The sequence below is a fragment of the Diprion similis genome, chromosome 2 (assembly GCF_021155765.1).
Source record: "Diprion similis isolate iyDipSimi1 chromosome 2, iyDipSimi1.1, whole genome shotgun sequence".
NCBI classification, from domain to species: Eukaryota; Metazoa; Arthropoda; class Insecta; order Hymenoptera; family Diprionidae; genus Diprion; species Diprion similis.
In genome coordinates, this window is record NC_060106.1 from 21,212,327 (window position 1) to 21,228,216 (window position 15,890).

Below are 15,890 nucleotides of genomic sequence, written 5' to 3' on the forward strand. Positions count from 1 at the left end.
AGCAGTGATTCCAAAATATCCCTTCGGTTTAGTTATTGAATTATTCGCGCGCCAAAAATTATGCAGCTTTTCGTTATAGCCTAGTAACGATAAAAAAAAAAAAAAAGATTTTCGATTAATCGATAATAAGTTAAAAATATTTTCCATTCAAAAACTTTTTATCTATTCAGACTACATACTGAAATTTACAAAATGTTGGCAAATGTTGGCACCGTTCAAAAAAGGCAGGAACCAATCGATCGATTAATTTTTACCGATCGAGTCACGTTCAATAATTTTCCGGACTGGATAAATCGATGCATCGATTATTTTTAGGTTGTTAGCGGGCATCGCCATACATCAGCTATACGGCTTTGCTCGACGCTGTCGTTTGTAAACGTTTACTCGATGCCGGTCCATCACCATCCGCAGTATGTGTCCACTAGCAAGATACCTACACTCGTATTGGCCTGCTCGCGATGCCTGGAGAACTATCGCGGCGACGCGACGCGACGTTGCGCGTCCTGAGCTACAGTAGCGGCGACGCTTTCCGCCAGCGCGGACTTTGAGCGGCGTCGCGTCGCCTCGCGTTGCGTTGCGTTGCGTTGCGTTGCGGTAAATTTACAAACGAGACGAAACGTTTCTGCATGCACGCGAATAACCCGTAAATCGCATGTGCACTCGTCGTCACCTCTTTCAAATTTTTTCTGTCTTTCCTACAGTCGTTCGAAAATCTGCCGCCAATTATATTTGGCGGAATTCGTCTTCATGGGAAAGGGCGTAGCCTGGCGGAGAAACCAAGGGTAGGTTTTTGCCCCCCCCCCCCCCCCCCCCCCCCCGTAATTCCCCCTTTCCATAATTTTTGCTTCAAGTTTGGTGTCACGCGACCGATACAAAAGTTTTTGTACAAGAATTCATTTGATTGTTTCGTAAAACGTCGATTCGGTTTGAAATTTTAGGTGATGTGATCGATTTGATGTTAGGAAGTGAGGTATGTTCAGTTGGAACCGATAAATTATTGTATTGATTAATAATCGAATAATTTGCATAACATAACCTCAAAGCCCGCCTCGCGGGGAATTAATTTAATGGAAAATCTGTACGACGGTTATTCAGCCTTGGTTGACCAGAGCGAACTGTTAGACAATGGCAGGATCATTTTATGGGAAATCCTAAATCGATTCAAAGTTTTACGAAAGCTTGATATGGATTTTAGTGGATATTCTGACATCGATCACGTGACGCAACGTCTAATTAAAACGCTTACGACGTTCGATAAACTTTACGTAGAAATATAATTGATGCGTATATCAAGTGAAATTACAAGTTTTTCAAACTTGAGACAGTATTTCTTCTACATATATGTTTGGTAAATTCAAACACACGTGTTCTTTTGTTTCTCATCATCTAAATCTGTATGAGAATTGTTGGCTAACAGTTCATCAAACAGTATAAACGATCGTACGTATTTCAAAGTTTCAAAGTTTTAGATGCGTATTCGATTTTCACATTTCGTTATTATTTGCAGCTTGTTTGCATTTGTGTAATTGTGTATAGGTGCATTATATAAGTATATCACGCAGATCGTGGAGGTTAATTGTAAAATAAAATTAACGAATATTATTATAAATTAAACTTATAGACATGTATAGTCGAGAATCGAGAAACTGATAAAAACTGCGCGCTTAATTGATACCTAATTATATAGTGTGATAAATTTATCACCACATGATTTACGATAATTCTGCATAGATAAAACAGTCCGGGAATACGTGCAATTATTGAATAAAAGTAACTTTGTGTTATAGACAATTAAGTATATGAATACACTGTATAAAGATTAGGAAGATTGGTTGGCTAAAAATCTGTACTTTTCCATTTATTTTACATTGATCAAATCGTTATACTCTCCAGTTATGAAGATATAGAAAAAAATATTAGAATTATAAACAAAAGCTCAGATATCAATGCTTCGTTTCAAACCGTATCAAAATCGATAAAAATATGGTAGATCCGATCAATTCCATTTTACAATGGTCATTTTATTCGTGAGACTATTTTCTACAAATTCTGTACTAAATCGAATTTTGTTTTCTTTTTTTACAGCAGTCGGTTCAAAATTGTTATATCTTATTCAAAATTGATATCAGCACAACGTAAAATTCAACGATACCAAATTGTGGAAACTATAGTTTTGTCGATAAAAAGAAGCCATGATTAATGATCACGTAGAAAGAAATCGAACAAATGTAAAAGATTTTCAATCTTTTCGAAGCGATTTGAAACGAAGCATCGGTATACATAAAAGCTTTTGCTTTTTTCCGGTAGTATTTTCTGACTCTCAAGTTTCCAACGAGATCTTCATAACCTGCGAAGAGAATAATTCGAGATATACTGAACACAGAATTTATCCGTCATATAAATAAAATGACTCTCAAAGTGTCGATTTTTGGCAAATCAAGAGCTCGTTAACTCCGTGAATTCGAAAAGACCTCCATTTTTTAATGTATTTCGACAGTCGCAGAGGTTTGCACTGGGCTCGAGATGATAGAGAAGACGACTGCCGGATGAAGATGGACGGGCACGTGATTCAGAAACTGGTGCCGATCCGTAACGGGCCTCAAATCGATCGTTCAGGTGGAGGAAATACCGATCATCCATATCCCTACGCCTCCGCTTCCGGGGACGGTGAGTTTCCAGAATTTCGATCTCCGCGATTATCATTTTCCTCGAGCGATCATCGCTAGACAATAAAATTTGCTGGAGGGATGAGTTTTGCTCGTCAGAGGACCGGTAATAAAAACCCAAAAAACGATGACGTTGCAAATTCGTTTAAACTTGACAAACGTTTGTCTTTTTCACCATTTTCCGTTGCTCTGCCAGCCACGATATCTATAAGAATTTCCGCACAATTTTCTTCTTCTAATTTTGTTTTCAACAGTGAAATTGACAATTGACAAAAAATACGAGAGCAGGATCGTTCAACAATATTGTCAATCCAGGGACTGAAACAGCGATTCAAGTCACAGAGCTGAATGTTTGTAGGTTAGGTAACGAATTTCATCAATCACTTTAACATACGAACGATTTCTTAACGGTCTATCCATAGAATAGCAGGATAGTAGATAGGCTTGGCGGGTTCTGGAACAGCCAAATCCCTCTTCCCCCTCCCTGGCCCAAATCGACCAACTGCGCCTGCGCAAAGGCGGGAAATTTGAAAAAATTTTCCGTGGTCTGCGATTTTCGATGATCGAAATTGTTTCACGCGTGAAATGAAGGTCGTGAAAATATTATCCAAGCTAAAAATATTGACTTATATGACTTTCGTCGCTGTTTCACGCTGGTGACAAACGATAAAATTTTGGACCAAGATCTCATGTTGAGGATTAATTTCCGTATGGATAATCATTGTAGATCACGTTTTTGCCATTGCCGCAACTTGTATAATGATTGGGAAATAAACCCGAGAGCCTGGCGGCGTCAGGTTAATTTGTGGTTATAATAAAACACGTAATGTATTTATAATGTATGCATAACTTGTGGTTCAGGTTGTGGCAAGGCAACTATATGTATAACAAGTTATCATTTCTCAATACATGTGATAAAAAATTGAAAAAATTCATCGTCGATACGTTATACGGTTTGCTGCATAACGATGCGAGTGAAATTACATGTGTAGTTACACAGAATGGCGGAAAGTTTTATCACGTGATTTTGAAGCAGCGCAAAACGTTTTGAAACAAACTGATGCTGTTGCGGAAATATGCATAGGATGTGAAAATGTATGAAGAACTCTGAAAGCAGATAACGAACAGGAAAATTAATCATACCGTTGCTGTTGACACTGCATACGGGGCGTTCCGTGCCAAATCCCTGGGTTTTGAATTTCACTACAATATTGAATCTCGTTGAAATTTTTGCCAAACGATAAAACCAGTTCTGTATACTGTACCAAGTTTTTTTTTTTTTTGTTTCTTTATTTATTTTTTCGAGCAATTTTCTGCAAGACATGCAAGATATTCGAATCCTTTTATCACGGTTCGTCCATTTTCAAAGTTCCCAACAATTGCATTTATAACTTCCAGAATTTCAATACAGACCTCACGATCGAGTTGGTTTCCTTTTTTGTTATCAATTTTTACAGACTCTGAAATTTTTGCCGCATGTATTTTTAGGAAAGAACGAACTATTGACAAAAGTTTCAAATATCGACAGTTGAAACGTATTTACATCGAGTAGAATAGTAACAGCAAAAATTATAAGACTGACTCGTGTGTAATTTGATACAACGATGAATGAATGGTTCAGTTTTCTCAATGGATCGCGATAATCATTCACATTAACAATTCTACAGAAGTGATTATGAGGTTATGGGTATCGATCGTTCAAAATGGCAGATTATTTAGGTAAATAGAAATACACGAAAAGAAATTTTTTAAAGTCGGTTTGAATATTTTATGGCGAGTTACCTTTTGTTATTGCATATACGTTGGGAATTTGATTATTTATTTATTTCTTATCTTTTTTTTTATGCTTAGATAGTGTTTCGAAAGGATGAAAATATGCAAAATATTGGATTAGGATTGCGAGACGAAGATGAAAAAGAAGGTCATTAATTACAGAACAACAAACAATTATTGCTACACACTGATTGATTATAGCATATTATTTACATAATCCAGTCGACAAACGCGATGAAAGAACGAATTTTTCAATGCATTCTCTTCTTTTCGCGGTTATGCGGAGAAACATCGAGAATAGATTATTTCATCACCGAGGCTGCGGATCGAGGGGTCAAGGCCATTTGCCGCACATTAAATATCTGCATCCGCATAGGTGGACACGCATCTTACATATTATATGCGCGCCATCATCTAAGTACTGCAGTTTGCGGTTATTTGCTGCTGATATACTGCGTGATGTAACGCGCATTCAACTGCATGCACGAAATGTCTATACGTCTACTTCCAACTTTGATTTACGGTCACATTGACGACCAAATTAATATAAGGACGAATAGGGTGTACAGTCTAGTCGGATTGTAAAAGTGTTGGTACAAAAACGTGCCGAAACTAAGCTTTAAGGTCACGTAGTATCCCCGCTTTTACCGACCGAGCAAACTCGCCCTTTTTCTTCCTGTATTGAATGTATAAATGATTGACGATGTCAAATCGTTTTCAAATGCCTAATAAAATCAAGTATGTTCATCTGATTTCTAGTCGCAACGATTCACTTTGTTAGAAAGACCATTTTTCAGAAATTTGTCGAAACACTTTTTTCTTAATTACGTTTGCAAAGTTCGATATTTCATTTTATACAACGTTGAATGGGTATTGATCGTGGTCAATAAATGGAAATATTTCATCTACTACTAATAGATAAAAATAAATAAATAAAATCCGTCTCGGTAAATTTCGTAGAAATCAGTCTTCTAAATAAAATGATCATTAGTCATCGTAGATTCAATCCGGACGAATCTGACAGATTTTCGTCGTATCTTTCGCGATTTAAAGTGAATCAATATCGATTATATCTATAATCTTTCTTCGTATAATCCCGCTATTTACTGGTTCGAAATTTTGAAAAAGTGGATAAACGCATTCTAAATTGGAGAGTAATTTTTTCCGTTCAAAATCTCTCTCTCTCTCTCTCCCTCTCTCCGATTTCCGAATACGTGTGAGAGTAACATTTCACGATCGTTTTCGGAATAAAAAAATACCGCATAGATTGGACGAAGAGACCTCGCGTCTTGTGACATTTTGTAAATTCGTTCCAACTAACGATAAATTTTAATACGCATACGAATATATGCCTATAATGTACAACATACATGCGACTGTTTAGTTTAAATTAGTCACCGAGCGATTAGTTCTTGGATTGCGGAGTAATATTGGAGGCCTAAATCTACACGGACAAATCCATTGCTTCTAGGTTAGCTGCCGATCCGTAATTGTGTTTTTCTTTCGATAGCTCAGGCATTTCCGATTAGGTATGTCGAGCGAAAGCAATTATATGTACGCGTTGCGCCCGATGAGTCTATAGCCAGCCGTGTCTGTTTGTCTATTGTGCGCCTATAATCTGTTTGCGTTCGTACGACGTGCGCTGCGCTACCGTTGTTGCAACAGCATGCAACACCGACAAGCTGTGTGATGGATATTACAGACTGCATTGCATGCGATGCGATGCGGCGGGCCGGCCAAAAACAAACCTTCTTACGATATTACTTACGTACACATGTGTGCGTGTGCTTGTGTATACCGTGTGTCCATGAGAAAAATGTGCACTCTGTGCGCGTGCGTCAAGTCGTTCGAATTTTATTGGCCGACAGTAACTGCTTGATTAAGTAGCCGACGCAATACCGATCACGACTGTCACAAAATTCCCTAGGAACCCACAGCTAACGGCGGGCTCCTAGGGACCAATACCAATCGCGACTGAAAGAAAATTCCCTAGGAACCCACAGCTAACGACGGGCTCCTACGGACTAATACCAATCGCAACTGATGTCAGAAAATTCTCTAGGAACCCACAGCTAACGGCGGGCTCCTAGGGACCAATACCAATCGCGACTGAAAGAAAATTCCCTAGGAACCCACAGCTAACGACGGGCTCCTACGGACTAATACCAATCGCAACTGATGTCAGAAAATTCTCTAGGAACCCACAGCTAACGGAGGGCTCCTAGGGACCAATACCAATCGCGACTGAAAGAAAATTCCCTAGGAACCCACAGCTAACGACGGGCTCCTAGGGACTAATACCAATCGCAACTGATGTCAGAAAATTCTCTAGGAACCCACAGCTAACGGCGGGCTCCTAGGGACCAATACCAATCGCGACTGAAAGAAAATTCCCTAGGAACCCACAGCTAACGACGGGCTCCTAGGGACTAATACCAATCGCAACTGATGTCAGAAAATTCTCTAGGAACCCACAGCTAACGGCGGGCTCCTAGGGACCAATACCAATCGCGACTGAAAGAAAATTCCCTAGGAACCCACAGCTAACGACGGGCTCTTACGGACTAATACCAATCGCAACTGATGTCAGAAAATTCTCTAGGAACCCACAGCTAACGGCGGGCTCCTAGGGACCAATACCAATCGCGACTGAAAGAAAATTCCCTAGGAACCCACAGCTAACGGCGGGCTCCTAGGGACTAATACTAATTGCGACTGTCTCTCAGTGACCAATGGTCGGGAGCTTGTTTGCTTATGCCAAAGCGCGAAATTACAGAATTTACGAAAAATAATTAGTTACTAGTTAGTAGTGAATATATATATATATATATATATATATATATATATATATATATATATACATATATATATATAATGGCTAGGAATGTATATGCGTGTTGTGTTCGTTTCGCCGAGTCATACTTGGGTCAATATTTTTAAGAATACGAGATAAGAAAATGTCGATAGAACCAAACCAGCTCGTATATTATACCCCTATAATAAATAATATTATATACTGTAGGCAAATATTAGTTTTTGTAGAAATAGAGGCGGTCAATTTTGCCTTTCAGCTTTCTTCTACTCTCTTTATGTTATTCTGCATATGTACTGCACGGCATTCCTCGCGTATTTTGTCATGCAAAAATAACAACGAAGATAACAAGGAATTAAGGGGGAAGTACTTGTTGCAAAAGATAACTAGGGAATAAGAAGAAGAAGAAGAGGAAAAGCTTTCTCTACGTTATTAAGATTATTCTGTTTTGTGAAAACCGCATGGGATTCAGCTGTTCCAGAAGGTTTGGAAGTGACTCGATTTGAATTTATTCGAAAAAATATTTCTTTGGAGTAGAAAAGATTGTGGAAAACCAGTTTAGAAAATAAGTAAAAACCGTTGAAAAGAGTCGCTGCAGCGTTACTCGTGGTATTAGACTAACGAATGAATGAACGTGAACACGAATGAATGAACGTCCCTGTCATGGAAGGTCGGAAGTAAATCTGAGCAAATTTGAAAAACGAAAGCTAACAGGATGCAATAAATAATTTGAGAAAAGTTTATGCAACGAGAATTTTCAAAACTACGACTGAACTGGTGTTTCTTATATCTTCGAGCTCGTTCTGCCGAAGGACCAGATCCTTGAAGCCGTTCTGAAAAACAGTAAAGAAGTCTTGCATTATGATGAAGGTAGTTGCTAAGCGAATGAGAATGCAAAACGAGTTTGCAGCGATGAACTCCAGTCAACACTTGCAGCTTATAAGTCATGCAGAATTGGTTGCACCGCGCTATTTGCAAGATAAATGTTTGACGACTAATTAACAACGACTCGTAAAATCAAAACCGCGGGACTTCGCTGCCACAGAATATGATATAACATTGTCATTCCACCTCTTGAATAATAAACATACGTACTTTACCGTTGACGTCTCTCTTTCTCTCTCTCCCTCTTCGCTAAGGCATAAATAATAAACAACCAACTAATCAATCAATTAATTAATCTTTCTTTTTCTCATAATTTCGTATTGTTTCCAAATCGGACACCTTTTCCACTCACCCTTCAATGCGACGAATATTAAGGTCGTGTGGTATTCCTACCTTTACCGATCGAGCAAATTCAACCTTTTCATTCCTATACGTGTTCACGTGTCAAAAAACCTCATATTTCTTTCTCACGATTTTCAGGATATGAGTAACTTACGTGAATTCTAATACAGAAAGAAAAAGGGTGAACTTGCTCGGTCGGTAAAGGTAGGATTATTACATGACCTTAACGCACATTTTCCCGTGTCTTTTTTCCTTTTTGTTTTTTCAGTCAGTCGTAATTATAGCCAACGATTTTACGCTTAATATCAATTCACTACCTCTTAACTACCCGTTTTTCTTTGCATACTGAATCTAATCAGCCGAAGTTAATTAACCTGAAAAAATAATCGAATCTATTTCATTCAATGCGATTGCGTGCAGAGGAAAAGGAGATGGAAAAAATTAATAAAATTGCTATACCGAGTCTATTGGCTTGCGATCGTTAAATTTATAACGGACATTAACCATATTTAAAATTCTTCTCTTACTCTCTCTCTCTCTTTTTTATCCATTTACGTATATAAGTGTAATAATAATTATTATAGCTGTGCGTAGGATTTCACCTTGAATATTAGTACAAGTATGGGGCAAATATCAGGTTGGATAATTATAACAACTTGACTTGGCGATGTGTGCATGGTGACGTATTGTTCCTTTTTATTTACTTTTTTAAAGTTTCTTTTTTAGCATTTTCGTTCATTTAAATGCACTCGTGACTGTACTGCAGCAGATGTAGCGATTAACATAATGAACGTATTAATTTTTACACGTTTGAATAAGAAAAGTGTCAGAAAAAACTTGGACAGGGAAGTTTTTTTCATAAAGTATTATTATAATTGTTGCGGTTTCTATATTTATGTAATAACATAAATTTTCTGGCTCGGTTTAGCTTTAACGTCCGTTTAGCGTTTAGTGTATTATATTATATTCAATGTCAACGTGTAATTAAAACAAAACCGTTTTATTGTTAGTGCTGTTTGTGCATATTATGTGTTTAACAGCCTGCTGCAGTTTTATTACCACGATTATTTAATTACAGCAGCTTAAAAAATTGCCACAATTTATTTTCAGTCGTTATTTCATCGCGATCAGTATTAATTGTTACATTAAAACTATGAGTGAAAGAAAAAATTTTTATAACTCAAAATTTTTTACAAATATGTACTAATTATAAATATAATTTAATTATATCTTTCGGGAAAATAATTGTAAAATGGGGCTGGAAATTCATCGTTTATTACGTCATTTTTTAAATTATTATCTCTGCTGATTTTCAACCTGCAGTGTTCGAGTGAAACGATTTAATTATTGCTTTTCTACTCATTTTGCTCGCCAATCAGACCCAAAAAATTGCTCGAAGAACGTTAATGAGATCTGAGATTTTTGAAGAACATTAAAATCTGGTAAAACCCATCAAAGTTTAAATATTTTAGCGTTTCAATTATACATAAAAAAAAAAGCTGATCAAACGAACACGAAAGATTATCATAGATGCGAGAAATTTTTCTCACCTGCAACATTCATTGATAATATAATGAATTTTAATGGTGAAGTGAAAAACTGAGAACATAATTGAATAATCATGTCCACTAGTGAAACCGCAGCCTAAAAAACGTATTTATTTATTGAATAATTATCAGCTGTGTTATTTCTAGACGTCGGCGGTTATTAACTCGCGGGACTGACCTTAAAACCGAAAAACGAGGCTCGACTAAAGTGGGAGATTATAAAAGTCTCGAGAAACTGGTTTCCCTCGATGAGACGATTATTCATGCAAAACCACATTGTTCTGTGGCCTCAAATATTTGATCCCGAATTCACGAAGCGAGTGCATAACGATAACGCTGAGATAAGAGAAAAAGATCGTTGATTCGTCGTCAATGAATTTATGCACATTTCATCGCATCACGAATGTATCAAAGTTAATATTTTACTGAAGACGCGTGCGGCGAGGAAAAAAGTTAATAAATATTTTTCACCCTCGTTATACTGGAGTTTTAAATCAATAACGTGTAATTTCCACAACACAGTGTCTAGGCATTTGATAAATAAAAATTTCTCAGAACATCGCGGAAATTTCGTTGATATGAAATTTCTAAAACTTTTCCCGTTTAATTATTTTAAAAAACTGATTAATTCACGTAGATGATTAAGCGAAAAGTTGAATTTCCGCAACTGTGGACAATAAGAAATAAGGGGTGTAGAATATTTGTACTTATGAATATGGCTTAGTATAAATATTCTTACAATTACTGCACACTTTTTCAAAACATAAATAAACGATTTGTGGGTAAAGGAAATTTACCATAATTTTATTTCATCTAATTTAGAATAATATTGCTGTAAAAAATTCTACTCAAAGAAGTTTACCTGACTGCAAAATTAATTCCATTAGCATTTTTAACAATCCTCCGTAGCATGTAATGTACAATATGTAAAAACAATTGGTAGAAAAAAAAAGTAATAATAATATTTAGGATTATCGCTTGGTGAAATATAAATAATAAGGTAAATCTTGAAAGTTTGTAATAGGAATTTACAAACATAACATCAATATAATTAGAAGATATTGTAAATTACATCGAGGATGTTTTTTCCTCTCGTCTAGAAACATAAATCCGTATAATAAAACAGCGACAATTAATGAAGAATAAAACATCAGGCGGCAAATTTTATATACAATATACATGCAATATACGAATATACAAATGATAATTCGTCGAGACAGCTTTATCGCAATGCCAGATTTTTTATCACCCAATACTAGACATGTGTTACATAATCTATGTACAACACCATAGTGGATGAAGATGAAGATGAAGATCCAAAGAGTTGCAAATGTTGTAGACCGTGTATGAAAAAAAACGAACCGCAAAAGATTATACGAGAGACGAAGAAACCGATCGGTATTAAAGTAACGGAAAGGAAAAGAAAGGAAAAGAAAGGAAAGGAGGGAAGAACAAGGAAACCTGAAGGAAGACACGCTTTCAGCACGTGCTGAATAACAGAGGGCGTAGAAACCAGCAGCTCCTGCTTTATTATTTACACCGTGTAACGCGGGCTGCGGACTGTCGGACAGCCGTAATAATAAACTCGTATTTAACGTTATAACTCGACGGCGGTAGATTTATTGTACATGTTATAAGCAAGCCGAGAACGGGTCACGCGATAACCCCGCAGGTCGATGGGATCTCGGATAGACGGGCATACCGGTCACGTATAACGCTCAACGTAAACGACGAATCGAATCGTCGCGAGCTGCGAGCTGCTTCAAAATTATTATATGCGGAATACGAAAAAGGGGACGGAAGTTTCTAATTTTTTGGAAATTAGTCCTTTGAGTCAAGTTTTATAACAAGGGTCGCTGATTGCGAATCTGAAATCAGATTTCGAAGATTCAAGATGGTAGATTCAAAATGGTGGACGAAAATATCAAATTTCATCTAATGTAGTCAAAAAAAAATCTATCCAGGGATTTTCGGGGTGGCTGATTGGCTTCGCCACGCTGAATTTTCAAAATCTGATTTCGGATTCGTAATCAGCGACCCCGAAAACCCCTAGACAGAGTTTCTTCTCCGGAATCGATCGGATATGAGATTTTTCTCCGCCATATTGGATCCGCCATCTTGAATTTTTGAAATCTGATTTCAGATTCGTTATCAGCGTAAAAAAAAATGTGTAACTTTCTCGTGAATGAATCATTCCTTCAATTTCCACGATTTTTTTCAAACAATTTGTTTCTAACAATAATAATTTACATTATATCGCAATAATTACTCTCGAGTATTGAAAATCGAAGGGTTAATCATACATCGTAATCGTAATCAACAGTTTGGTGTTTTTATTGCATACGAATCTGATGTTTTGGCCTCGTTTTTCCTTTCATCGTATAATAGATCGTAAAGAGGTCGTAGAAAATATTTTGCTAATAGTTTATGTAACAACAATTACATTTATAGGTCATAATTATGCTATTGACGTGAGATTTATGATACGTTTTTTTACACGATTTGATGGACAGTTGTAAAATTAGAGCAAAAAGATTAGAATCTAATCAGAAACAGTAGAGTTTCATCATTTTGAACATTCTAATTACAGAATTATTGACAATTGGACATATTCGATTGCATTCACCCTTCGCAATATTTTTTTCGATAAATCCAGGCCAATTCAATCTCGCGGTTTTCAAATTTTGAAGTTCGATTTTAACGTTCTTTTATTGGCTAACAGTTTATCGACCGGGCTGGAATCTAACCTCAAAATTGAGAAAGGTGAAACCGCAATGTGACGGGAAAAGTACCAAGAAAACTGAAAATCGGTTTTCAAATTCTTTACAGATCGCATCGCAGTGCATAAAACGTCTGGAAATGAATTATTATACCGATAAAATCATAGGATTTCTAAAACCCCAAAGCGACATGAAAATCGTGAATCAGAGTCCGTAAAAATAGTTGTCGTTAAAAGAAAACCTTCAAAAGTATACTCTACAATTACATTTGCCCATTCTTTAATCCCCGCTTGTAAATTATTATACCCAAAAGATTTCCAATCGATAAAAAAGCGGTTCCTACGTATTTGCATCAGCTCGTCGTTCAGGTATTTCTCACATATTTATAGAAAAGTTTCAAGACATCATTATATCAGCGAGTACACAACGATTTATCAAATACATTGACACACGATGACCGATCCAAACCGTTATCTCAAATTTCTATGCTATACTCGTACACCAAACTCAAGAGGGCGGTAAATAAGACGATATATAACAAACACGATTAGATAGATTATAACGAGAAAAGTAGGCCTAATTTGTTTTCGAATTTGATTAGCCGTGTGTGTGTACACACACACTTTGAGATTGTACATATTCCTGAACACCCATGTAGAGTTTTATACTATCCATATGCCTCTATCATTTGTAAATCTACGATTTGACAATTACTTAGATTTTTCCCAATAATATATCTAACGAAATATTTATTTAACTACGGTATACTAGATATCGATCGATTTTTTATTCGACATACGGACTTGGTTTGAATTTATATACTTTTTCAATTTCTTATAAAATTGAAAATTCTTATGAAATTTTTTTTTTTTATCAAGACGATATAATATTTATACAGTATATTGAAAATCGATCGATTAATTAGTTATTGATTAGTTAATTGCGATTAACAAGTTCAAATTAGAATTGCACAGTTTCACGATGGACGAAAATTTTTTCTTCCACTCGTTTAAATCATCCTCTACAAACTTAAATGATCTGAAAAAGTTTTCTTGTCTCTTAAAACTAGAAAAAGTGTTTGTGTATTCCAAAAATTTGAAGCGTCGCGGTAATAAATGTCGAATTTATTTCCATACGAGTGATCGTTGCGCGGTTAATTTGTCAAGCAGAAGAAGAAGAAGAAGAAGAAGAGAAAAACAAAAATCAAAAAAATAACAATGATAATATATTATTCAAGAAGCGAGTGTTTTCCTCTCGATATTTGAATCTCGATTCGAACCTCAAGCGATAAAAACCTCCAGCTTTTAAAGCTCTATATAAAAAGTCGGACAAGGTTGATGATCGATCAATCGCGATTCGAGCAGTAAACTACACCGAAGAAAAGACTTTTTGTGATATTATTTATTGTCAACAAACGATTATATCTGATAAACGATTACATTGTTGAATATGGTGAAACAAAATTTTCCGTTATTATTATGAAATTTTAGTTGAGCCAAGTAAGATTGTTAACTATTAACAAATTCTTGTCAATCGTTATTTGGCTCTCTCTCTCTCTCTCTCTCTCTCTCTTTCTCTCTCTCTCTCTCGGCCGCGGTTCTTATCTAATCTCAACGCCACAAGAATGGAACCTCATAATCCTGACCTACGTCGATTCGACCCGTCAAATTAGGCTCGAAAATTATCACATCTGCACGTGCAGCTGCGATGGCTTTTGTTCGGCCTTGTCAAAGTGTCAAAATCCGCGTAAAGTTTATTGCAGGATGTAACTGACAACAGAGAAAAATGTAGGGGATGGTGGAGGGCAAAGTGGGCCCAATTAAAAAAATAATACCTAAAAGTGGAAAAAAATTTTTAGTTTTCATACGAACAATTATGTTTAATTATTATCTAACTTTCTCGAGAAAAATTAGTCAGAAATTCAAGTTCAGAAAATTATTTCACTTTGACGAATTTTGAGTAAAGCACAACTTGAAACGTCTCGCGTTTTGACCTGTGCAATTACTCGAGTAAATCATTTCCGAATAATTCATATTTAATAAAAAGTTAAGGTGGTTAATTTTATACCTTGTTATTTAAAAAATTTCAGGGGACCCATTTTGCCCCCAAATTTTTTGAGGTATCGAAAATTTTAAGGGGCCCACTTTGCCCCTATCAACTAATCTTCGATGCGATGCAACCGCGAATTTAAGCCGTTTTATATATATATGCTCGAATATCGTATCTCCAACCGATCAGAGATCGGTGATCGATGAAACAAGTGGAGTTCGAACCTTTCACTTATCAGCTTTGAAATTGATAAGAAAAACTCCGAGCATAGCGATCCTGCATCGAAGTAAAAAAAATCGACGGGGGAAGTCGACCAGATTCTGCAGTAGCTTCATCCGCCATATTTAATTCACGATTCAATTCAGAAAATATCGATCTAATTGTGAGACAAAAAATTGTTTACCAGGATCAAAAATGGAGGGAATTTAATTTCCTACAAGTTTAGTCGTGAAGATTTCGAGAAAAAAGAAATTCACCCATAAATAAAAGATGGCGGCCGAATCCAGTGCAGAATCTGATCGAAATTCAGGATTTAGACTACAAATGATTATAAAAAAAAGAAAATAGTGGCATTAAAAAATATCAATTTCAAATGTCCATTCCGACTGAACAATCGATATTTTTCTTCTTCTTCTTCTTCTTCTACTTATTTTTTCTTCTCCCATCCAGAATTCTTCCAGACTCGTTTGTAGAGCAAACTAGAAACCCGCTGCATGTATAATGCGGAATTGCACAACGATTCTGAACGATCCGAAGAAGAAATATCGCAATTCTTCTCATCGATCACTGCAGGCTTAAACACATGTGTCTGTATGTAAATCTAGCATTTTTCATTTATGTGTGTACTTTATATGCACGTTGCACAACGAAACTCGCGGTTCAGGGGCAGAAGTTCTGGATTACGATGATGATTACACGCGTTCGTTCCGTTGCGAATATATATATATATATATACACACTGCAGACTGCAATGATTTTTTCGCCTTAATATTATGATTATTGTTATTGTTGTTATTATTATTATTTGCGAAACGAGATAACACGGAACACTTTGATACTTCGAAAAAAAAAAATTTTCTTTTGGTTTTGTTCTTTT

The 15,890-nt window shown here is 36.2% G+C and overlaps 1 protein-coding gene across 3 annotated transcripts in view; it reads left to right on the top strand.

Annotated features, from left to right (window-relative positions):
• Window positions 1-682: 682 nt before the first annotated feature.
• LOC124414733 (hepatocyte nuclear factor 4-gamma-like) overlaps window positions 683-15,890 on the top strand; it is a 41,128-nt gene continuing 25,920 nt past the window's right edge. For 2 of the 3 annotated variants that reach the window (XM_046895775.1, XM_046895793.1), the window contains exons 1-2: window positions 688-782; window positions 2,498-2,667. In XM_046895775.1, coding sequence (XP_046751731.1) covers window positions 748-782; window positions 2,498-2,667 — 205 coding nt within the window. In that variant the 5' untranslated portion in view covers window positions 688-747. Of the gene's footprint in view, window positions 783-2,497; window positions 2,668-15,890 lie in introns of all 3 variants that reach the window. The other variant, XM_046895784.1, reaches the window with a different exon arrangement.